Below are 24,623 nucleotides of genomic sequence, written 5' to 3'. Positions count from 1 at the left end.
TCCTTTGCGACCCAGAAATCCACGACCCCAGCTCTACACCCACTCAGACACCAGGGTCACAACCTCAAACAGACAAAAAGTTATTGACTAAAAAGTTCAAAGTTTTAATCCAAATTTGGACAAGTGCTGGGAAAAGCAAACTTTGGCCACAGAAACCATTTCTAGGTCACGGGAGGCGAGAGGCTCCAGATCTTCAGGTGGTCCCGCCAGGCCACGCCCTCACGCTCTGATTGGCTGCCACGTCTGGGCGGCTCAGAAGCTGGACTGCAGCAGGGTGACCCTCAGAGGCCACGCCCCCTCGTCGGGGGTCAGGGCGGGGGGGGCGGGCTCGGAATCCCAGGTCTGCTCCCAGGAGGCGGGGCCTGCGCCGCGCCCACTACCTCTGGGGGAGAAACCCGTGGAGCAGGAATTGGCTGTTGGAGGAGATCTTCGGGGTGAGGACGCCTGGGGCGTGGGGTCTGACCGAGGCGGCGGCGCAGGGGGAAGAGGGTCCCCTCGACAGTCCAAATTTCCACCTGGTGAGGACGGATGGGGAATGAGAATGGCAAACTCAGGAATCCCGAAGTCCAGCCGCCGCCCCCCGCCTCCAGGCCTTTCCTCTCAAACCTAGGAGTCCGGCCTCCCTGCCCCCTGCTCTCCTAGACTCAGCACTCCTGCACCCCAGCCCCCTCCTGCCTGGAATCTAGCACTCCCAAGCCCTGTCCAGGTCTTCTCTCATCAAGACAAAGGATTCCCAGGGGCCCTCAGACCCCTCCCCATCACGACCTGAGATTCCAGACCTCCGACCCCTCCTCATCCCTAAAACCTAGAAGTCCTAAGTCCCCAGCTCATTCTCACCTGTCATCATTCCCCGCCACTGCGATGCCTCAGCGGCCAGTGCTTGAGAGAGGCTGAGGACTCGCTCCCGGTGCCCTTCGGATGTCAGCAAATAAGGGGTGGTGTTCCTTGGACTAGAAAGAAAGAGTTTGGCGAAAACTTCAATTAGCCAGTACAGTAAAGGATACAGTGCCGCGCGTGTCCTTCTGGGAGTTGTAGTCCCTAGCACGTGTCTCTAAAGAATTTTAAACGTGGAGCGACCCTCTTTTTTAGAAGCCCGCGTGCATTGTGGGATTTGTAGTCCAGTTGCCCGAAAATTTCGCCGATTTCCTGACAGGGGGGCGGAGTTTGCTATAGAACAAGGAACTGCCGTTCTCCCCGCGAACTAGGGTTTTCTGATTCCCCAAGAACTCAAGCGACTCTAAAATCTGTACTTTAGTACTCAAGAGACATTAACAGTAATACTACTCCCCTTCTATTTTTTATTTCCCTCCTTGTTGCCTCGATCTCCAATTCCTTACCTGCTCCAGGACCCCGAACTTCTGAGCCATTTCTGGGCTCCTGAGTGTCCCAAGACAGGCTGCAAAGGAATGGGGGCGTAAGAACTCCACACCCTGGAAGTTCCCATGTTCTCATTTTGAGGGTGAAGGGGCTCAGAGGATAAAATTGCCCCAAAGACACTGCTAATTCTTAACTTTACCTGAACTCCTGGGAAAGAGGACAGAGTTTGGAAAATCACCACCCCCCAACCACTTCCCCACGCCTTTTTGCATTCTGGTAAACAGCTTCATATGACTTAGATAAGCCTGATGATGTGAAATTGATATTTTAAGACAGGACAGGAAAATTAAAGATCAAAGTCTCTCTGTGTGCTTGTTTGGGGCTCCTCCATCCCTAATGTGCAGTATGCACCAGGATTACACATTTGCCAGAGCTCCTCAGAGTTGGCAGTGCTTGCTCTGTTCTGAAGATCATTTCTTTTTTCCCTTTCTTCTGACACTACCAATGTAACTTCTTAAAAGAATAGCTTCTTTCACAGTCTGCAAGGGATCATAGTAACTTGCTGCTGGCTTTGCATGTGCTTCCCTAGACTATGTATCCTTGGTGAACTTTAGGTGAAATATCACTATGTTATTTTGCTTCTTTGCTTTAACTTGTCTGGCTGCATCAAGTCTTAGTTGTGGCACTTGGGATCTTAGTTGCATCATGTGGGATCTTTTGTCACAGTGCATGGGGCTTCCCTCGTGGCTCCGTGGTAAAGAATCTGCCTGCTAATGCAGGAGACTTACTTGCTCAACAGAGATGTGGGTTCCATCCCTGGGTCAGGAAGACTGCCTGGAAGGCTATAGTCCATGGGGTTGCAAAAGAGTCGTACATGACTCAGTGACTAAACAACAGATTCTGTAGTTGTGGCGCACAGGCTCAGTTGCCCAGAGACATGTGGGATCTTAGTTCCCAGACCAGGTATCAAACCCTCATCCCCCGGATTGCGAGGCAAACTCTTAACCACTGGACTGCCAGGAAAGTCCTGTCAATAAGTCATTTTGATGTTCGATCTTTTGTCTGGAAAACAGATACGAGTGTGCCTCTTGACTTCTAACAGATGGTGAAACAGTTCTCAGAATTTTCTGAGTCTCTCTCCAAAGTTCTAATCCTGTTTGGCTCAAATAAAAGTCCCCTTTTTTCTTGTTAACTTGATTTTAATAGAATTTTCATCGACAGGATTCACAGATGAGCCCCCTGTGACAAGGCCAGAAACAGACCCTCCAAATTCACATCCCTTTTGTCATAAATGATTAATGAAGCTTGTTGCCCCCGAAAAAATAGCTAGACATAGAGATCAGTGTTTGATATTCAACAGACTTGAGATGCCCCCCCATTTACAAAAACAATCACAACCACAAAATCACCCCACTTGTCTAATTCCTTCCTAGAAGAGTCTTAAGATGAAACTATCCATGGGGAATTCCCTGGTGGTCCAGTAGGCAGGGCTCCATGCTGCCACAGCCAAGTCCTCAAACATGGACTGAACCCAAGCCCTAAAATCCCACAAGCTGTGCAGTGGCACAGCCCAAAACAAAAAACAAGTGAAAAAACCATCCTGCCCAGACACTTTGATCTTCAGATTGGCAGTGTGATCTCCATGGCAACAGAGTAAATACATGTTTTTTCTTTGCCTTTGACAGCATAGTAACTGAACAGGAAAACTTAGCTTCCAATCCAGCTCTAAAACCCACTCCTCCCAGAGGAGTGAGAATGCTGGTGAGGATGGAGATGTTGCCTCTGGCCCATCCTGTTCTCCACTGATAAGGGAGACAGGATGCTGAATTCAAAACAGGTACAAGTAAACCCGATATAGAGGAAGGAAAAAATCCCCATTTTACAGAGAGGAAAACTGAGGCTCCAACCAGGAACTGAGAACCCACTGCCACTTCACTGACCCACCCCCGTTTCCCTCACTTTTTGTTCCGCATCAGGCTGGCGTCTGGCTGGGGACAGTGTCCTCCCCAGGGTGAGGAGCCGGGGGGAGGCTGGGCGAGGGAGAGGCAGTCCACACTCTTGATTTCTTCGGATTCTCTCCAGCTGCTCCTGAGCACTCATCCGGGGTCGGGCCAGGGGGACCTGGGGAGATGAGAAACATCTAGAGGTTCCAACCATGGCCTCTGTTTTCTCTCTTCCCTGAACCTCTCAGCCTCCTGTGTCTTGGGCTTCCCTCAAAGCTCAGTTGGTAAAGAATCCGCCTGCAATGCAGGAGACCCTGGTTTGATTCCTGGGTCCAGAAGATCCCCTGGAGAAGGGATAGGCAACCCACTCCAGTATTCTTGGGCTTCCCTTGTGGCTCAGCTGGTAAAGAATGCACCTGCAATGCGGGAGACCTGTGTTCGATCCCTGGAGAAAAGAAAGGCTACCCACTCCAGTATTCTGGCCTGGAGAATTCCTGTGTCTTGCCCTTCCCAGTAAGTTCAACCCTGGATCTTGAGGACTTATTTCTACACCTGGAGCCCAGGCTGACCCTCTGCTGGATATGCTCAAGTCCTTCCATATCCCACAGGGCTCTCAGGACAAAGGTGTTACACTTCCTGTGTGACTGGTTGCTACCCACCCACCTGTCTAGCCTCAAGCCCATCAGCTGCCCTATTGGAACCTGTAGTGCCAGCCTGATCAACACCCACTCTTCTCTGGACATAACAAGTCTCTTGGAAGTAGTAGTCGGGACTCTGGTTTGCTCATGATTTAAAAAAAAAAAAAAAGTCTGGTTTCAATCAGCTTTGAAAACATTAACATGAAGGATGAGATTTATTGTGTAACTAAGATCATTAAGAAGATCATTTTGGGTTTGCCTGAGGGAGGACTTGACAAGTTCTTTAGTGCCCTCATAACCAGAGGGAAGAGACACACAGGGAGACTGTCCTGTGATAATTATGGTTATCTGCCACAAGCCAGGGAACTTTGAAGCTTCCAGAAGTATGATCCTGACGACACTTTGATCTTGGGCTTAGAGCCTTAGGAACTCAAAACATGAGAGGACGGGGATGAACGGAAGGAGAACTTGAAATCTGGAACATTCTCAATCTATCTGCTTTGCAAGGAAGCTTGCTCTGAAGAGAATGCCAAGGGTGTGGCCGGAAAACCATTTGCTAAGAGATCAGGCATGTGATGTGTGAGTCCAGTAAACCAGCTCAGCAGAAAAGCTGCCCAGTCAAAACGAAGGAGACAGAGACGGGATAAAATGAAGGAAGGCTGTTGGACATCTGGGATGCTCTGAGCAGGAAAGGGGCCAACAGAGCAGCAAACATGTGTTATCTTTCAGGAAAGGGGGTAATTTGGACACAGACGTGAACCCAGAGAGAACGCCACGTGACAGTGAAGTCATGATGCCGCAAGCCCAGGAAGTGATCCTTCCCTAGCGCCTTCAGAAGGCGCGTGGCCCTGTGGACACCTAGATTTCAGGCTTCTAGCCTACAGAACTACAAGACAATACATTTATTGTTTAAGCAAAAAACAAAGGGAAGGTGAGTGGGGATAGAACTCTTGACTGCAGTCTCCAGTTAGAAAATTCTAGGCAGACAGCTTGGATCTGTACCAATCACTGCAGTTTACTCGCTTTGATTTGATCGATCCTGGGTCACATGGCCCCCTGGAAATTGGCCCTATGGTTTTTGTTTTTTCGTGTCGAGCCGTGGGGCTTGTGGGATCTCTGTTCCCAAGGATTGAATTTGCGCCTCTGCAGTGAAAGCCCAGAGTGTTAAGCACAGGACCGCCAGGGAGTTCCCTGGCCCTGTATCACCTACTTCTTCACAACAGGCTAGACCTCTGACCCGAAAGTCTCCGCCAGGGGCAAACTGAAACTTTTGACACATCCACTTGCTTCAAAGACAGCCCACATGGGTGGATATTTTTAGCCATTTGAAGCCTGCCTGTTTTAAATTCTTCCTGAAGTTGTAACCAGCATCTGCTAGCCACAAGCAGGATTAACTTGTAGCTATAAAAACCCCACCCACGTACCCCCTCAACAGGCTGCTGCCCTTAGGAAACTCCCCTCTGTGCTGCTAAGCACATCACCTAGATCCTCAAGTCCCTTCTCCAGTCTCTTCTCTCCTGTGAGTCCCCTTGTCCCCGGTCCCTCTCCTCCTGGGCGGTGGCCCCCACGCAGTGACCTCTGGAGTGTCCCTTGCAGTGAGGGACTTATTCCACAAGCAAACCGGTCAGCCACGGACCTACTGAAGCTCTTTGTCCTACTGCCACCTAGTGGTTATATCTTTTTCCTTGATCAGTTCTGAAATTCCTGGCTCCCCTCGCCCGTAGGGTTGGGGGAGGAGACATTCCCAAGATAATTCTTTTTTTTTTTTTTGACGCGCGACATCGCATGTGAGGTCTTAGTTCCCGGACCAGGGATTGAACCTGCACCCCCTGGATTGGAAATGCGGGATCTTCATTCACCACTGGACCTTCACTGGGGAAGTCCCGCAAGATGTTACTTGGTGCAGCCCCAACCTGATGGCTCAAATGGCAAAGAATCTGCCCGCAATGCGGGAGATGCAGGTTCGATTCCTGGGTCTGTAATATCCCCTGGGGAAGGGAAACGCTGCCCACTCCAGTTTTCTTGCCTGGAAAATTCCATGGACAGAGGAGCCTGGCGGGCTACGGTCCATGCGGTCGCAGAGTCGGACACGACTGAACGACTAACACTTTTCAGCAATCCTTAACACACACCACTGAAAATAGTTCTTCTCTTCCTAAGAAAGGCCAGATTGAGTATTTGGTTTCCACCCGATAGTAAGGAAGCAACAGAGAAGCTTTTAAACCTATTCGAATAAGCAATCATAACTGGCATTCCATCGCCCTAAAAGCCAGCCAATCAGCGCCGGCCCTGCGTTTCCGAAAATCAGCCAATCAGCAACAGACACAAAGCTTCCCCAGCTTATGATAGAACAACTCAACACTCCAGGCTCCACAAGTCCACCCGTGTCCCAACTCTACGCCATATGACATCAACTCTTCGCTTTGCTCAGATCGGCTGGGTCTTACAAGAGGTCCGTCTTGCCCGTGCTGTGCCAAGTCGCTCAGTCGTATCCAACTCTGCGACCCTTTAGACTGTAGCCCGTCAGGCTCCCTTGTCCATGGGATTCTCCAGGCAAGAATATTGGAGTGGGTTGCCCAAGTGGCCAAGGGATCCCTCCTCCAAGGGATCTTCCCAACTCAGGGACTGAACCCAGGTCTCCTGCATTGCAGGCCGCTTCTTTACCATCTGAGCCACCACGGAATAAATTCAGCTTTGTTTCCTATACAAAGCAGCTGCTTTTTCCTTTATCCGCTCCATGCCTTTACATGCATAGCCTGTTCCCTTTTGGAGTACAGTTTCCTGCACAGCCAAAGTTTTTTCATTCATCCAGACACAGCTTATTGTTGTCGTCCTCGTTTAGCCGCTAAGTCATGTCCAAACTCTTTTGCTTACCTAACCTTTAAAAGGCTTCCTAATGCTGAGTCTCCCTAGGAAATAGCTTAACTCTGTTAGATGTGTGTAAGGATTGCATTCATGCCTCTCCCCCATCAGACTCCAGCATCAGGAATAATTCCTGGCAGGTCCCCCAACACCTTCCACATGGGCTGGCCCCTAGAAGATCAGAATCTTGAACAAATAAGGGAATTTGGGGTTTCTTCCTGCACTCGCCAAAGTTTAGGGAGAAAGAGAGAAACAGCAACTCCTCTTGACACTGTACTTGGATTAGTCATCTGCTGATGGTTTAGTGGGCATCAGAATGGTCCTGCCAAGTCCAGCGGCCATGCTTTTCCTGCAGAATCTGTTTGCCAGCTTCAGGATGGGGGAAGCCACAGGAAAACAGGGTGCTTTCAATGCAGGGGGTGCCAGTTCAATCTCTAGTTGGGGAACTAAGATCCCACATGCAATGTAGCACAGCCAAAAAAAATAAACAGCAAAAACAAAGTTAAAAAAAAACTAGAGATTGTGATGCAGAGATTCACTACACTGGCAAACTCAGAAACATAGGTCCTTGAAAATAGGACGTGGTCTGGGGATCTTGCCTTGTAGGGCCTGGCAGTTAGGAAGGGTCTGACAAATTCATTGACTTGAACTGAACTACCCTTCAGTTGGTGGATGGCATTCCGGAGGTCAGAGTTCTGTGCTCGAAAGAGGCCATGTGCAATTGTATGGGTTGCTCACTGCCCAAGGGCTGAGCCCTCCATTGATGGCTCCAGGTTCTGCCCACGTAGAAGGGGGCGCCTGTCTCTAATTCACAAAAAAGGTATCCTCTAGGCTAATAGAAGCCCTGGCTTCCTAAATCCCCACTTCAGTCTAGACATTTACACCAGCTGTTGTCCTGCTTTGCCATGGATAAATTCTTTGCCATGGATTCCTTCTTCAAGGTCTGTCTGCCTCCAGGAAACCATCCCCAACATGTCCAGGTGGCCTGGGAGCTGTCCCCTGAAGTCCCCAATGATTTGTGCTTGCAAGACTTTCGATCTTCACTGTGTCACAAGGAAACTTTAGTTGCAGCACTGGAAGTCTCCTAGTCTGGGACTGTGGCATGCAGGATCTAGTTCCCTGACCAGGGATGGAACCTGGGCCCCTGCACTGGGAGCACGACTCTTAGCCACCGGACCACCAGGGAAGTTCCTGATCCTTGTTCTTTTTACCCAAGGTGATCAGGTAAAACTGGAAGCTCCCACTGGTCCCAGCAATGACTTGCTCATTGGGCACTGGTTGGGAGACAAAGAAACTGAGGCTGTGGCTTGAGATTCTGAAATGGGAGATTACAGCAATGCTGTTGATGACCTTGGGGCTACAGAGTGGAAACTCCCCACAGACGAAATGATGAAATGAGCAGTCAGTTCATTGCTGACCTTCAGGGGTTTGTGTTTATGAGCAACCAAGAGACTAACCAGTGTACTCAATTAAAAGGACAGGGCCCAGACAAGACCCTTTATTAGGGAGCAGACAAGGGAACTCCCAGTGGTTAGGACTTGGCACTTTCACTGCTGTGGCCTGGGTCCGTTCCGTTTGGGGAAGTAAGCAGCTTGGGGGAAAAAAAAAAAAAAACAGATGACACAGCAAGAAACTCTACAGAGGTCACCTGCTTAATCCTCAGGAACCCCCACCCATGGTCCTGCCTCTTATGTCCAACTTGATGATGGTACTGCTGGCCCGACCAATGACCTCTGTCCCCAGAGTCCTCAAGCCACCAGATGTCGTGTGCATTCACTGCGTGTGAATAGTTAGGTTCTTGGCTTCCTTTGTACTTGGATGTGTGACATGTTTACTAAACCTTTTCCTGAGAAATAAAAAGCGGCTGATATTATAATCTAATTTTATTCCACTGACTCCTTCACTTAAGTAATTTACTGCTCTGCTTTTAGCTTGACATTTAAATGGCGATATTATTTATAGCCTTTATCCCATTTCATATGCAGATTCATACATTTTATTAGAGAAATGGTAATGTATTTGATGAAGCATGTGCTCCAGACAGAGTAGGGCATGGCAACCCACTCCAGTATTTTAGCCTGGAGAATCCCATGGACAGAGGAGCCTGGCAGGCTGCAGTCCACAGGGTCACACAGAATCGGAAATGACTGGAGCGACTTAGCACACACACACACACGCTGCTCCAGACACACACAGTACACAGTATAAGCACCACATTACCAGTCTAGAATCTGCAACATTTTGCATTTTAAACTCTGGCAGCTCAGTGGTTAGGACTTGGCACTCTCACCACCCAGGACTGGGGTTCCAACCCTGGTCCTGGAACTAAGAACCGGCAAGCTGGTGGAGAGCAGCCAAAACAAAAACAAAAACGGCATCTGAGGTCCCAAGGGTTTTTAAAAAAGTTTGAAAACCCAGTATATCTAGAATCTGACTCCCTCTTGATGTCGCCACTTCTGCCACTGCTAAGTCGCTTCGGTCGTGTCCGACTCTGTGCAACCCCATAGATGGCAGCCCACCAGGCTCCCCCGTCCCTGGGATTCTCCAGGCAAGAACACTGGAGTGGGTTGCCGTTTCCTTCTCCAATGCATGAAAGTGAAAAGTAAAAGTGAAGTCGCTCAGTTGTGTCCAACTCTTAGTGACCCCGTGGTCTGCAGGCCACCAGGTTCCTCCATCCGTGGGATTCTCCAGGCAAGAGCACTGGAGTGGGGTGCCATTGCCCTCTCCGGTCGCCACTTCTAAGTCAGTGCAAACAATTGTTATCAGTCCCGGCCAAATATCCCACTGGCCCCCTCAACCATGATTCAGGCGGTATCCACACAGTCCACTTCCCCAAGTGGCCGCCAGAGAGCACCAGTCTCCATTTGTGGAAACTCCCGTTCCTCTGCTCAGAACTCTCCATGGCCCCAGCTCACCCAGTGTCAAAGTTAAGTCCTCACGTTGGACCACAAGGCCCGGCTCGATCTGCCCCTATTACCTCTCTGTCCTCATCAGCACCCCCTTCCCCTTACTCGGTTACTCGGTTCCACCCACACTGACTTTCTAGCTGCTCCTCCAACACGCCAGACTCTTCAGAACCTTTGCAAACACTCTTCCCTTTGCCTCTAACGCTCTTCCACCAGACATCCCCAGGGCTCCTTCCCTGACAGAAGCCTCCCCAGATCAAAACATTTACAACTCCATCCCTTCGCCAATATTCCAAATCCCCTCCCCAGGCTGTTTTTATTTATTTAGCACTTACATAAAATAATTTAGTCAATTATTTACTATCTACCTCTTCCCACTAGAATGTCAGATTCATGAGAGAAGGATGTTTTTTTCTCATCTTGCTCTCATTTGTGTCCTGAGTGAACTTTCCTGAATGATGAAAATATTCTATATTTTCACTATTCAACAGGATAGCTGCTGGTCACGTGTATCTCCTGAATATTTGAATTCCTCAAATGAAAGTGATTTTTTATTTTATTTCATTTAAATTCATTTAAACTTAAATAGCCTCATGTGGCTGCTGGCTACCTTATTAGATAGCAAAAAAGGCATTAAATAAATGTCTGTTGAATGAATGATTAATGAATGAATGAATGAATGAAGTGCTTGCTCAAAGTCACTACTTTCAAACTTCAGGGGCATTCACCTAGTTGGACTCTTCACAACAGCTCTGGGTGGTAGACACTGCTATCAGCTCCATTTTGCAGATGAGAAAATGGAGGGAGAGAGGTTTCTTAACCAACCCAAAGTCACACAGGTTAGAAGTGGCAGAGACAAAATTCAATCCCAGTGCTCTTAACAAATCTCTCTCTCTCTGCTCTGGGGTGTGGCTTAGAATGCTCCTCTCCCAGATGTTTCCCCAGAAGTAGGGGATCTGTAGTGGGCAAAGGGTTACAATGGAGCCCAGGAGATTGGATGGACTGCCTACCTTGGTTCCTGGCTGAGGGGAAGTGGGGCGGCGACCCTCGGGGCTGGAAGCCCGGGAGACCCTTGGAGATACAATTCCTGGAGGAGCAGAATGGGACGGGTGAGGATGTGGTGAGGATGCAGAATGCCCAGTGAGTCCCTCCCAACCCCAGATGCTCACCTGAGCGAGGGATGGAGAGCTCTCTGTCGCCCCCTGGGGGCCTCCCCCAGTCCACCTCGGGGGACCGGGATGAGCTCAATTCCAGGGACTCCGTCAGGCTCTGGGGAGGTCAGGAAAGTGGATAATAGATCACTAGGATTACAGTTTTCAAGCACGTAGCAGTACAGACACTGCATAAGTAGGATTAAGATTGAAAACCAGGAGCCAGACCTTGTTTTCAAACCTCAGCTCTGCCATTTTGCTTGCTGTGTGACCTTGGGCAAGTTACTTTCCCTCTCTGTGCCTCATTTCACCCTTTTGATATGAAGACCGAATGGATACAAGGAAGGCGCTTAGAACAGTGCCTGGCACATAAACCTTTGTGGCTTTGCCCAGACTTTCTCTAGTTGCAGCGAGTGGGGCTACTCTCTAGTTGCCGTGCATGGGCTTCTCACTGTGGTGGCTTCTCTTGTTGCGGAGCACAGGCTCTAGGTGGCACGGACCTTAGTAGTTGGAGTACTTGGGCTTAGTCACCCAAAAGCATGTGGAATCCTCCCGAACCAGAGATAGAACCCATGTCCCCTGCACTGCCAGGTGAATTCCAAACCACTGGACCACCAGGGATTCCCACACTGGTCCATGTGCGAGGTTTTATAACGATTATGCATCTGGCATGGTGTTAACTACTTTACCAGAATTATCTCATCGAATCCCCTCAGTAAATGTATGAGATGCTATTATTATCCCTATTTGACAGATGGGGAAACTGAGGTTCAGAGAATGAGGTCAATGACTGATGTCACAAAGACAGCAGAGGTGAGATCAAAATCCAGGTCTCCCAGATACATGACCTGATGATCAGGGCTGGCAACAGTTCTACTCAGCTATGACCACAATGGCTCCTGGTTCCTGAGGGCTTACTCTATGTCAGGCACTTTCTAGTCACTTTCTAAAGAGCCCTGCAGGGGAAGGAAATGGCAACCCACTCCAGTATCCTTGCTAGGGAAATCCAGTGGGGAGTCTGGTGTGCTACAGTCCATGGAGTCACAAAAGGGTTGGACACGGCTTAGCGACTGAACAGCAACAAATGGCAGTTCTAGCCAATGTGTGAGAATAAAAACTTGTAAGGAATTGGGGGTTGGAGCTGAAACCAAAATCCTACTGTTTACAGATGTGAATGTCTATTTAGAAAAACCAAAATAAACTGCAAACAAATATTTAAACTTAAAACTCCCCCCCCCCAAAAAAAAACCTTGCAGGGGAGGGATTAAGATCAGTGGTATCAGGTAAATGTTTAACAAATGCCCTCTGGAAGAAAAGAGCCCTCCTTTGCAGCAGTCTGCCAATTTCCATGGTGTAAATACTCCCACCATAGTCAATTTCAAGCTACCGACGTGTCATCACTGAGTGTGGAGTTGAGATGCAGGCAACTGGACCTTGTGAGGTATTGGCAACTCACCAAGTTGTTGTGTTGTGGGTCAAGCACACATCTGGACTATGACCATAATACCAAACGAGGAAATAGAGGATATGTACCTGGGGTTGGTTAGCCGATCAAGGGTTAAAGAGGTGAGTGGGTAGTGGGTTAGGCCAGGGGCAGACGGGACAGGAAACTGGAGGTGGCAAAGATGTGTGTGGCCTCACCTCCCTCTCTGAGGACTCCTCGCCTTGGAGAGCAGGGGATGGGGAGTCAGGCTCAGTGTTGGACGGTGGCTTCTGGGGGCCCCCCAGACCTGCCAGCGTGTCTTCCACCATCCACAGTTGCTGCTGAGCAGATGCTCTGTCCTGGAGAGAGGAAAGGAATCTGTTACTCAGAGGTGGGAAAATGCAAGGAGGGTTAAAGTCGGTAAGCCATGGAAAGGGTCTGAAATTTCCCCATTCTACTGACCCATTACCGTTTATCATAAATACTGTCTTTTTCTGCACTGTTCTGCCGTGTTGCCTCTGTTGTAAATAGGTGACCATATAAGTAAATATGAGTCTGTTTCTGAATATTCCATCCCTTTAGTCTATTCGTCTAAATTTGTGTCTGTACTACACTGCCTTCTTGTTAACTGTAGCTTTAAAGTCAGACACTATCCAGTTGTGTTCGTCCTCGGGCTTTGTTCTTGGAGGCTGCCTTGGCTTACTCTCGGCCTTCTGCACTTCCAGAGACGATTTAAAGTCAGCTTGTCAATCTCCACATATTGTACTGGGACAGCAGATCCCTGCTGGGGAAGTCAATCTGTGGAGACCACATCTTTATACTAGTATATTTCCTATCCATGCACATGGTACATCTCTCCATTTATATAGGCCTTCTTTAATTTCTCTCAATGACATTTTGTGGCTTTCAGAGTAGATGTCTTGCGTATCTTTCATTAGACTTCTTTCAGATAGCTAATTTATGTTAATTGTAAACACTAGTGTTTATACATACTTATTTTCTAATTGTTGGTATTAGCATACAGGAAGATGATTTTTGTGTATTACTCTTGCATTCAGTTACCTTGCTGGATTTGCTTATGCTAACAGATTATTTTGGAGATTATTTTGGATTTTCTACATATACAATTTCATCATCTGTAAGTAAAAACAGCTTTACTTTTTCCTCTTTGGTCCTTATACCTTTGACTTATTTGTTAGACTCACTTGTACTGTTTCGGATCCCTGGTACAACGCTAACTGGAACTGGCAATAACATACATCCTGGCCTTATTCTGAACATCGGGGGAAAGATTTCAGTATTTCACTGTCAACAACAATGCTTTGCTGTAGGTTTGTTATCGATGCCTAATCAGGTTAAAGAAGTAGTTTATATTCGTACTTTGCTGAGAGATTGTATTATGAAAGGATATTGAAAGTCAAGTGCAAGTGAAGGTGGCTCAGCTGTGTTTGACTCTTTGCAACCCCATGGACTATACAGTCCATGGGATTCTCCAGGCCAGAATGCTGAAGTGGGTAGCCTCTCCCTTCTCCAGGGGATCTTCCCAACCAAGGAATCGAACCGGGGTCTTCTGCATTGCAGGTGGAGTCTTTACCAATTGAGCTATGAGGGAAGACCCTGAAAGGATATTACATTTTATAACTGTTTTTCTTGCATTTATTGAGATGACCAAGTGAACTTGGGAGAGCAAGGCAGGGCTTGGGGGCTTGGGGCAGGGGTGTACCTGGGGGGACCCGAGGTGCAGCAGGTACTCAAGGGTCTCTCTCAAGGTGCCCAGCTCCCGCTCCAGGCTGCTGTATGTGTCCCAAACACGCTCTCGCTCCTCAGGTCCCAGAAAAAGAGAGACAGTTAGCATGCCCACCCACCATATCTTTCCCCATTCTATCTTTTCCTAGCTGAGCAGGAGGAAGTGTCCCCTGGGGCTATATGGACCACAATCCCAAGAGCCTCTGCTCAGACTACTGGGAACCCCAGCATCTGTGTGGAACCCGCCATTCAATGAACAGCTAGTGCAGACATAGAACAGCTTTTCCTGAATCTTCTGGATTACCTCTGCACTCCTCTAGGGTGACAGAGTCCACAGATCTAATGAATTCTTGGACAGACAAAGCTACAAACTTTATGCCCCACGGGGCAGCAGAAACTTCTTTGACAGTCCCAATAGTAACAAGAGCAGCTAACATTTATTCGGCACTTACTTAGCATTATTTGGCACATTTACTTGGCACTGTTCTTAGCTCTCACTTAATTCTTGTGAGGTAGGTACTATCAATGTCTCCATTTTACAGTAACAATAATTACAGCTAACACAGGTAATGCTTACCATATACTTGGTGCATAGGCGTTAAATATTCTGTGATTCATTTACATATATTTATGAGATCTTCACAATGGCCGTAAGAAGTAAATATTACTTTAATCATCTCAAGTTTACAGAAGAGGCATCTAAGGTCCAGAGAGGTTAAGCAACTTTTCTAAGGTCACACAGCAACTGTGAGTGGGAGCTGAGATTCAAAGCCAGGAAGTCCATATCAAAATCACCCCCCGTAAATGTCTAAATTAAATACTGTTGTTTCTTGGCTGCTTGCGCCGCACCCTCTAAGACTGTCAAGACCATTGGTTTCAAATGGAGGGGAGTCTCAAGAACTACCTTCCCAAGAGTCTTTGGGGGAAAGTTCCCTTTAGTAACCACTTGGAGTCCTGGGGTCTCCTAGGAGGTATGCCCCTTCCCAGACGCTCACCTGAGTCAGGTGACAGAGAGTGGCTCTCACACTGACTAATCGGTCCTGCAGGAGGCGCTGGTGCCCCCAAGCCCTCCCAGGAGCTGCAGCTTCCCTGGTTGTTTGGCCCAGCTGCTGTCGGGTCAATTCCAGGGCTGCTTCTAATTGCTCCTGCACCAAGAGAGAAGATGGTTAGACTTCTGAAACCATACCCAGCCTCAGGGCAAGAGAAAAGCTGGCTTCTGGTATCCTCTCGTATCCTGGGGGTCAGGATGGGCTAAGGGCAGGTGGAGAGGCCAAGTGTCCTCCCTCCCCTGTCCCAGAGTCCTGTACCTTCTCCTCCTGCCTCTGATCTATCTCCTCCTGCAGCCTTCTCAGGAGCCGGTCCTGCCCACACAACTTGGTCAGCAGAGTCTGGAGAAAGGAGGACAGGAGCTGCTAATGGACCAGACATGGCTCTTTGCCCTGCCCACCCTCCCACCTTCCAAAACATTCTATCCCCAATTCTGCGAATTCAACAAGGGTTGCATCAGTAGCGCTTACATCTGTCTCCAAGCTTTGATGGAAGGTTGAGTCTAGAGGGGGTCCCGGCTGAGGAGAAAGAGAAAAGTTGGGGGTCACATGCCCAAACAAGTCCTCATTGTAGCTCAGTGCTGAGCTGAGCCCTATTTCTACTGGCTGGCACCCCTTGTCCTTATTTCCTTTGTTCCAAGCTTTAGCAAAGCAAACCTCAGTAGACTAATTGCTAGATTTTTGGCTTTAGGAAGACCCAGTGGGCTTTGCTACCAAATAACTATAGCAAATACAATAACCGATGGAGAAAATTTAGACAGTTCCTTTGTGATTGAGAATAAAACAAGGATGCTCACTGCCACTGTGACAGTTTAACACAGTATTAGAGATCTTGACAAAAGCTGTAACTTAAGAAAAAGAAAAGTGTAAGGGTAGGAAGGAGAATGATAAAACCATCATTATTTACAGATGATGCACTCATCTGCCCTGAAAACCAACAGAAAAAAATTATTAAAAGAAAAAAAAACTTTAAAAATTATTAGAGCAAATAAGAGAATTCAGCAAGGATGCCTGATGTAAAAGGAAGATACAAACATCTCTACATCATCAATAACTATTAATAGAAAATAATTTTTAAAAAAGAAGAATACACCATTCAAATAAATATAAAAACTATCAGTGTTACCTTAACTAATGGCACACAAAATCTCTATGGAAAAACTTTAAGACTCAAATGAAAGATGAAGTAGATTCTTGAGAGTCCCTTGGACTACAAGGAGATCAAACCAGTCAATACTAAAGGAAATTGATCCTGAATATTCATTGAAAGGACTGATACTGAAGCTGAAGCTCCAATATTTTGGCCATCTGATGCGAAGAGCCAACTCATTAGAAAAGACCCTGATACTGGTAGAGACTTGAAGGCAGGAGGAGAAGGGGACGACAGAGGATGAGATGGTTGGATGGCACCACTGACTCAATAGACATGAGTTTGAGCAAACTCCAGGAGTTGGTGAAGGACAGGGAAGCCTGGCGTGCTACAGTCCACGGGGTCACAAAGAGTTGGACACATCTGAGCGACTGAACAACAAGAAGATTGTGTGAATGGTGGAGAGGTATTCTGTATACATATACTGTTCGCAGGCTGTTTTTCAGGAGCTGAGTTTTCAGGAGCCTTAGGAAACTGACATAGCACCTATGCAGGCACCCTGAAATGCCCAGCCTTCTCCAGGCACACTAGTCAATGAGATGACATTCACTATAGCAAAGAAAGCATGGGAGGGGCTCTGGCAGATTCAAGGTGCCCCAGGGTACCTACCAATATAACCATGGAAGCCCGGGTCCCAGGAGGCCTTGGAGGGAGCTGGAGATATGTGGAGGTTCCAGAGTGGGCCTGGGAGGAATATTCAAATAGAGATGTTTAGAAATTGGCATGTCTTAGTAACAGATACAGAAAGGATGTGTCTGGCATTGAAGTGCCATAGGAGACTCTCTGAGGTTCAGAACTGGGCCCCCAGAACTTCAACTATCTTTTCTCCAGCTGTGTGCCACTGTGGCGACACGCAGGATGATAAGAAATGAACAGCCTGCAAAACAGTCCCAGGGACCAATGAAAGTTGCAGTCTACTCTTACTCTCACATTTGTGGTTAGCTCTGGATTTTCTGGGCTGCAATCCCGTGATGCTCAGAGAAAATAGCAGGTGACCAATTTGGAAAGAGAAAACTGGACACACGAGGCAGATGCAATGCACACTGTCTCTCACAGTACTGTATCAGAGGAGCATATTCTGGACTATTTCATAATGTTTAAGGGGTAATAACTGCCAAAGACTAGCCTAAAGACAGCCCTGAGAACTGAGAGGAGATAAAGTTCACTCTCCCTTTCACATTTGAACCCAGCTGCGATTATGCTGAACTACAATCTCCATGATACCCAGGGGCCAATGGCTTAGAGACTGGCCTGGAAAGGCAGCCCGCTGGCCATATGGGCATTGTAGTCCCTCTCCCTGCCATCTCTGCTCACCGGTGTTCTGGCCTCTTGACTCCAGTGCTGAGGACTCCTGGGAGGCCTTCCTCCCCTAGCCTCAGAAGACGGTCCTCGGCGGGGAGTGGGGGGCCTGGAGAGGGTCTGGCGCTGGAGGCCCCAATCCAGGGGAGGCCGGACATCGATGCGACTCAGAGGGGTATGGGGTCTGGCAGAAGGTGCCGCGTCTCCAGAGGAGGGCGGAGGTCTGCGTGCAGGAGCAGAACGGGGCCGGGGGAGGCTCGGAGGCGAGGGAGGACGAGAGAGGGGTGTGAACAGGCTGTGGAGAGGAGAGAAAAGGCGAACTGCGTCAACAAGAGCTTCCTCATCCCACCATCCATCAAGTCAGCCTCAAAGACGTGCCTCCCTTCAGTGTGTCTCATTGTCTCTCTGGAGCAGAACCCTCCTCTAGTAGCTCGATCCCGAATAATTTCCCTCTTTGTGACATCCCCTCCTTAGGACTTCTCAACAGACTCTGACCCAGCAAGCGTCCAGCAAGTCACACACACCTTCGAGAAAGCGCTAAGCCACGCCCCTAACCAGTCCCAGCCCTGCCCTTCGGCCACGCCCTCAGAATGCCCTCGGAAGCTCAGCCCTGTAGAACCTTCTCATCCCAGACTCCCTCGTCCAACTTACTCTGGGCTCCTCGTCCTCCGAATTCGGGGTCCAGATTGCAGGTCAGCCGTGGGGCTGGGAGTGAGCAGCCCGGGTCGGCCACGACCTCTGGAGAGCCGCGCCACCTCTGGTGATTCTGAGCCGCGCCCCTCTTCCGTGCCCCTGTTCACTTCTGGGGGACCACCGGGGCCTCCTGGACCCTCCCCAGTCTGGGGCCGTGCAGATGACCTCGGTTGCCCACTAAAGAATGGACACAGAAAAAAGACATCACTCCTTTGAATCTTATAACAGCCCTTATTCTCATTTCACCGACAAGGAATCTACAAAGAAAAAAAAAGGGAGGTAGTGCACTATCAACCATTGTCCGCATTTTGCAGATGGGGAAACTGAGGCCTGAGTAGTGTCTTGTGCAACGCCACAAGGTCCATCCATGTCTCTGGGCCCAAACTATGAATCTCCAGACCGAACAATGGGGCAAGTAGACAGAGACAGCCTAGAGCCTTTCCTTTTTTTAATCTGACATGGTTTGGGTGGCAGCCTCATGGGGTGGAGATTTCTGGGGGAGCAGTATTGATAGACATGGAATAGAACCGGACATGGAACAACGGGACCGGTTCCAAATTGGGAAAGGAGTACGTCAAGGCTGTATATTGTCAGCCTGCTTGTTTAACTTATATTGCAGAGTACATCATGCGGAATGCCAGGCTGGATGAAGCACAAGCTGGAATCAAGATTGCCGGGAGAAATATCAGTAACCTCAGATAACCACCCTTATGGCAGAAAGTGAAGAAGAACTAAAGAGCCTCTGGATGAAAGTGAAAGAGGAGAGTGAAAAAGCTGGCTTAAAACTCAACATTCAAAAAACTAAGATCATGGCATCTGGTCCCATCAGTTCATGGCAAACAGATGGGGAAACAATGGAAACAGTGAGAGACTTTATTTTTTGGGGCTCCAAAATCACTGCAGATGGTGACTGCAGCCATGAAATTAAAAGACACTTGCTCCTTGGAAGAAAAGCTATGACCAACCTAGACAGCATATTAAAAAGCAGAGACATTACTTTGCCGACAAAGATCCATCTAGTCAAAGCTGTGGTTTTTCCAGTAGTCATGTATGGATGTGAGAGCTGGACTATAAAGAAAGCTGAGAACCAAAGAATTGATGCTTTTGAACTGTGGTGTTGGAGAAGACTCTTGAGAGTCCCTTGGACTGCAAAGAGATCAAACCAGTCAATCCAAAGAAAATCAGTCCTGAATATTCATTGGAAGGACTGATGCTGAAGCTGAAACTCCAATACTTTGGCCACCTGATGCGAAGAATTGACTCACTGGAAAAGACCCTAATGCTGGGAGAGACTGAAGGCGGGAGGAGAAGGGGACGACAGAGGATGAGATGGTTGGATGGCATCACCGACTCCATGGACATGAGTGTGAGCAGGCTTCGGGAGTTGGTGATGGACAGGGAGGCCTGGCATGCTGCAGTCCATGGGGTCGCAAAGAGTCGGACAGGACTGAGCGACTAAACTGAACTGAACTGAATATTGATGGACAAAGTGGTCGGCGGAGAGAGATACTTTTTGCCGATTGGAGATGAAGTTTCCTGGAGGTGGGGCCTGAAGGGCGGAGTCGCCTTAGCTAGAAGACCAGTGATTAGACAGTGAAGGTGTCAGGGTCTCAAGGGGAGGAGTTTGGGATGATTAGCTGGGCCCAGATTGGAGGTATAGGATCAGGGGCGTGGCCTAGGCGTATACTCACCAATCGTCCCCCTCCGCGCGAGAGGCCCGTCCCAGCGCGCGTAACCAGCCCCGCAGGTCCTCTAGCGTGTCAGCAGCCAGAACGTAGGTCCTCATGCCCGGGTGCTCTGCCTGCGAGAAGAGAGAGCTGGGGGACCAGGATATCGGGCCCTCTAAAAAGAAGGATGCCATGGACCCTGGTAAAGGTCTTTTATCTCCAGTAATGGATGCTGCATGCCTGCCCCCACCGCCCAGTGCCTTAGTTCCCACTGGGGATGAAGGGACTCACGGTGAAGGTGAAGCGCCGCCCTCGGGGAGCTCCTGGCCCATCTGGCCTGATAATGTAGCTGGGCAGCAGGACGCTTCCCAGGACGCTCTCCTCGCGGCTGTCTGCAAAAGAGAGGCTGGGATAACGGATCACACAGAGACCTGGAGGCCCAGAGACTTGAGGAAAGGGAGACGGGGAGGGGGGCCCCCGCCCACCCCATTACAGCTGGGGCACTGACCCTTGTAATAGAAGAGGCAATGGCCAGAGAGGACGAACCAGCGGCGTTTCCAGAGCCGGAGCCCGGAGCTGTCCTGGGGAGACAGAGTGGAAGTAGAGAGGGGCGGGGAAAAGGTGGAGACAGCGACACTTGGAAGCAAAGACCCACAGAAAGGGGAGGAAAAGAGAGACATATTAGATGGAACAGATTCAGGTGGAGAACTGGAAACCAGTGGGCTGCAGCTGAGGGGACACAGATTTTAGACACAGCAGGACCTGAGTATGACTCCCAACCCCAGCACTTTCACACCGTGCCCTTAAGCAAGTCATTTCTCCACTAGGAACCTCATGGTTTCTCATCTGTCATTCGGGGATTGAGAAATTACAGAAAGACTGGGACAGAAAGATACTTCACCACACACTGGCATCAGCTTTCTGTAGGATAACTTGGCCCATTTAATATGGCATGTGAGACAGAGAGGTCAAGAAGGTGATGCTGAGCCATACCCTGCATCTCCCCATTTCCTCTGACAGAACTAATCCATCTCCAACCTTGTTCTCCTCTTCTCTTCCATCCCTTCCCACAGGAGCAGCATGATCTTTTAAAAAAGTATTTTTTTTAACTTATTTATTTGGTTGTGCCAGATCTTAATTGCAACACTCTTGATCTTCATCCTGGCATGTGGGATTTTTAGTTGCAGCGTGTAGGATCTACTTCTCCATTCAGGGATGGAACCTGGGCCCCCAAATTGGGAGTGAGGAGTCTTAGCCACTGGACCACTGGGCAAGTCCCCACTCATGATTCCTTAAAATTATATATCAGATCATGTGAATCCCCTGCTCAAAACAGAGATGACTGTCACACTTAGAATAAATCTCAAATTCCTTACCCTAACTTGCTGCCTTACAAGGCATCTCCAACTCTGGTACACATAAGAATCAGCAGCAGGGCTTATTAAAACACAGACTCCTGGTTCCCGCCCCCAGCGTTCTCCACTCAGTAGATCTGGGGTGGGAGCTGACAATTTGGATTTCTAGAAAGTTCTCAGGTGATGCTGATACTGCTGGTCTGGGACCACTCTTAAAGAACCCTTCCCTACCTCCTGTCGCTCCTCCTTCTCTCACTTTAGCTTCCACAAAACACCAAATTTTTGCCTGCTGCACGGTCCTTTGCTTTCAGATTCCCTCTGCTCCCCAGATCTTAACACAGTGGGATCCTTCTTGACATATAATTCAGCTCAAATGTCATCTCCCCAGAGACACCTTCCCTGACCAACAGTCAAATGTAGCTCTCATCCTTCAGCCACCTGCCAGCACATTTTCCTATGTTATTTCTTCCTGCTGAGTCACTAGGTCGTGTCCAAATCTTTGCAACACCATGGACTGTGGCCCACCAGGCTCCTCTAACCACGGGATTTCCCAGGTAAGAATACTGGAGTAGGTTGCCATTTCCTTCTCTGGGGATCTTCCCAACCTAGGGATCAAACCTGCATTTCCTGCATTGGCAGGTGGGTTCTTTACCACTGAGCCACTGGGGAAGCCTGTGTTATTTCTTCACAGCACTTCATTTCCCACCATCTGAAATCATCGAATCCATTTTTATATACATTAATTTATTATTCATCCCTGCCATCTTGGATGTAGCTAGATACTTGTTTATTGACATGATATGTGCCCCAGGGCTTGGCACAGGGTAAATGTTCAAGAAGTAGTCATGGCAGGAATGAACGAGTTGACAGAATAAGGGAGGTAGCAGGGATAGGGAAAAAAAAAAAACAAAAAAACATATTTGGAGACTTGGAAGGAGAGAAACGGTGGACAGCCAAAGGCACAGCCTCTGACATCACTTGGAGGGTCCTTTCCCTTCTCTCACTCACTCTACCTGTTTATGAAGCCAGCCTCGGATGTGCACAGGGAGGTTGGGGTCCCTTCTGAGAGCATTGCCCCGCTTGCCGAAGGCGTGCACCTTGCTCACTGCCCGGGTGGACTTCTGAGGAGACAAGGAGGACAGAAGTGAACACGGACTTGGGATGGGCTTGGTAAGGCATGCAGTGGGACCCAGGCAACCCAAGGCCCTCGCTCAGCTGTCTTTAGAAACCTGGTCAAGGAGGGAGCTGAGTTTGGGCATTAGAATTGTATGTGCATAGTGCAGAGTTAAGAGACACTTTCCATGGGTGGAGAGAGGTGTCTGGAGTCAATGAAAAGGCCATTGACCACTAGGGAGGGACTTTGGGAATAAAGGGTCCATTGCCAAGGAGATCATGCCCTTAGCCACCAAAGCCAGAGATGGAGATCCGAAGCCTTTGGGATCTGAACCAGCAACATGGCTGAGTCCCTGGTGATGAGTCAGCTGGAATCAAAGGACACCTTTGATTTGCCAGGGAATGGCATTCCATAGTGACCACATCCAGGGTGGTGGTGCGAGCTCCAAATCCCTCCATTCCAATAGATGCCACCCCCCCAACCCCCGTCCCCACGGATATCCCAGGCCAGATTCCCAAAGGATGCCCTTCCTTGGCAATGGTGCTGACGAAGGTCAGAATCAAATCTACAGAATCTGAACTTGGGAAGCTGGAAATGAGTGAGGGGAGGGGCTGGAGGACAAGCAAATGAATGTCACTGCTGAACTTTGGTCTGGGAAGACGATTTGGGAGGCAAGTATCTCGGGCCCCATGAGGCCTTATGGTCAGAGAAAGGTCTTTCCTTTATCAGATTTCAGAACTGGGGAGATGGCATGGCTAGAGACAGGATTTCTTAGTCCCTAATAAGTGTAGACACTGAGTTCCTGGCTGGGGAGGGGGGAGGTCACGGCTGGGGAGTGGCCTTATCCTAGCAACCAGAGTCATACAGGGTTGTTAGTCTGGCTTCAAATTAGGAAAATACCGCGGGGTGGGGACAGCTGGGAGTGCCTCTGAATTCCTAGCTTTGGCGGGTGGGCAATTTGGGACCTTGCTAGGTCTGGCAGACCCCATTGCTAAAGATCCTTGCTCTTGACAACCGGAGTCCCTTGGGTGGCGCCAAAAGCAGGGCTTGGAAACAGGAGGATGGGGGAGCCCAGAGCACCCCCTGGCTCCTCCCCAGCCCCACCAAGAAGTCAAACCTTGGTGCTCAGGCCGCTGAGCGAGGAGATAGTCGAGGCGCTGCTGGCTAGGCTGAGACTGCTCCGAGGTCTGCCGTCCTCCATTGGGGGCTTGAGGAGAGAAAAAAGAGAGCTGTGTGCGCCTCTCTCTGCAGATGACCCGGGTGGGGACAGAGACAGGGTCAGGGGCTTGCAGGTCGGAGGAGGCTGAGGAGAAAGAGCCTGTTGTTTGAAGCCTGGGGGGTGCTGGGGGAGGCCCGGGCCTGGGACCGCATACCAAGAGTGATGCCAAGAGAGGTGGGCGGCCCTGGCAGCTGTGGGGAGGGGAGAGGGGAGTCATCTGTAGCCCGGGCCAGAGAATAGGGGCCCCTTTATTCTTGCCCCCCTGCCCTCTGGCCAGGAATTTGACCCTCTCTGTGCTCAGGAACCCTTCATTCCCTGACTCTTTCCGGGGCTACCCCCGCCCCGGCAGCTACCTGTCTCCTGCCCTCCCTCCCACTTGCACCCCTAAAACATCCCTGCCAAGTCTCAGGACACCAGGAATGTGCACTCTGGCAGCTCCTCGCAGCCCAGCCAGGGGACTTACCAGCTCTGGGGTCCGGAGGGCAGAGAGCACACGAGGGCAGCGTGGGTGCTGGGACACCCAGCCTCAGTCCCCCTACTCGGCCGCCTCTCAGGGGTCGCCTCTCATAGCCCTCCGCTCTCACCTGCTCATCCACACCCTTTTTGTCTCTTTGTCTCTGATGGTGTCTCTTCCTCGGACGATCTCTCTTCCTCTTACCCTGTCTCTCTCTCTCCAGTCTCACCTTCTGTCTCCGCGTCTCTGGCGCTCGAATCTCTTGTCTCTCCCAGTCTCTCCCTCACTCCTTCTCTCCTCTGCAGCACCCCCACCCCACTTTCTCTCCGTCTTTCTTGTTTCTGTCCAGTTCTTTCTCTGGGACTCACGGAGTTCTCGTCTTTAAGTCTCCATCCCCTTTTCTCTCTCTCTCTCTCTCTCTCCCTCGCTGTCTCGCCCCGTCTCTCCCTCTCCCTTACAATCTCTTTCTCTTTCTCTCCATGGCCCTCTACGACCGCTCTTTCCTCCTCTCCCGGATTCCCCTTCTCACTTTCTCTCTTCCTCGCTCGCCCAGTTTCTCTTTCCTCTCTGCGGGTCCTTCCCTCCCTCTGCCAGCCGCCCACGCGTCTGTCTCCCCTCCCAATCCCAGCTGACCCCGCCC

The 24,623-nt window shown here is 49.5% G+C and overlaps 1 protein-coding gene across 4 annotated transcripts; it reads right to left on the bottom strand.

Moving 5' to 3' along the window:
• Nucleotides 1–80: 80 nt before the first annotated feature.
• On the bottom strand, nucleotides 81–24,514 carry PLEKHA4 (pleckstrin homology domain containing A4). Of its 4 annotated transcripts, XM_027515210.1 has the most exons (21): nucleotides 24,114–24,455; nucleotides 23,993–23,997; nucleotides 23,428–23,517; nucleotides 22,210–22,317; nucleotides 20,350–20,422; nucleotides 20,133–20,233; nucleotides 19,866–19,975; nucleotides 18,133–18,351; nucleotides 17,497–17,776; nucleotides 16,792–16,866; nucleotides 15,504–15,551; nucleotides 15,294–15,374; nucleotides 14,982–15,131; nucleotides 13,964–14,062; nucleotides 12,459–12,599; nucleotides 10,836–10,935; nucleotides 10,677–10,753; nucleotides 3,277–3,438; nucleotides 1,338–1,396; nucleotides 838–950; nucleotides 81–515 (listed from the first exon to the last, which is right to left on the bottom strand). In XM_027515210.1, the coding sequence occupies exons 3-21, from the start codon at nucleotides 23,509–23,511 to the stop codon at nucleotides 253–255; spliced, it is 2,343 nt and encodes a 780-aa protein (XP_027371011.1). In that variant the 5' UTR covers nucleotides 23,512–23,517; nucleotides 23,993–23,997; nucleotides 24,114–24,455; the 3' UTR covers nucleotides 81–252. The 4 variants fall into 4 exon arrangements, with proteins under 4 accessions (XP_027371011.1, XP_027371012.1, XP_027371013.1 ...); XM_027515211.1 differs by having other exon boundaries at nucleotides 20,350–20,477; nucleotides 23,993–24,514; XM_027515212.1 differs by lacking the exons at nucleotides 10,677–10,753; nucleotides 10,836–10,935 and having other exon boundaries at nucleotides 23,993–24,514.
• Nucleotides 24,515–24,623: the final 109 nt, after the last annotated feature.

This window comes from Bos indicus x Bos taurus, chromosome 18 (assembly GCF_003369695.1).
Source record: "Bos indicus x Bos taurus breed Angus x Brahman F1 hybrid chromosome 18, Bos_hybrid_MaternalHap_v2.0, whole genome shotgun sequence".
Classification (NCBI taxonomy): domain Eukaryota; kingdom Metazoa; phylum Chordata; class Mammalia; order Artiodactyla; family Bovidae; genus Bos; species Bos indicus x Bos taurus.
The sequence above is the reverse complement of the archived record's forward strand: the minus strand, read 5'-3'. Positions and strand labels throughout refer to the sequence as shown.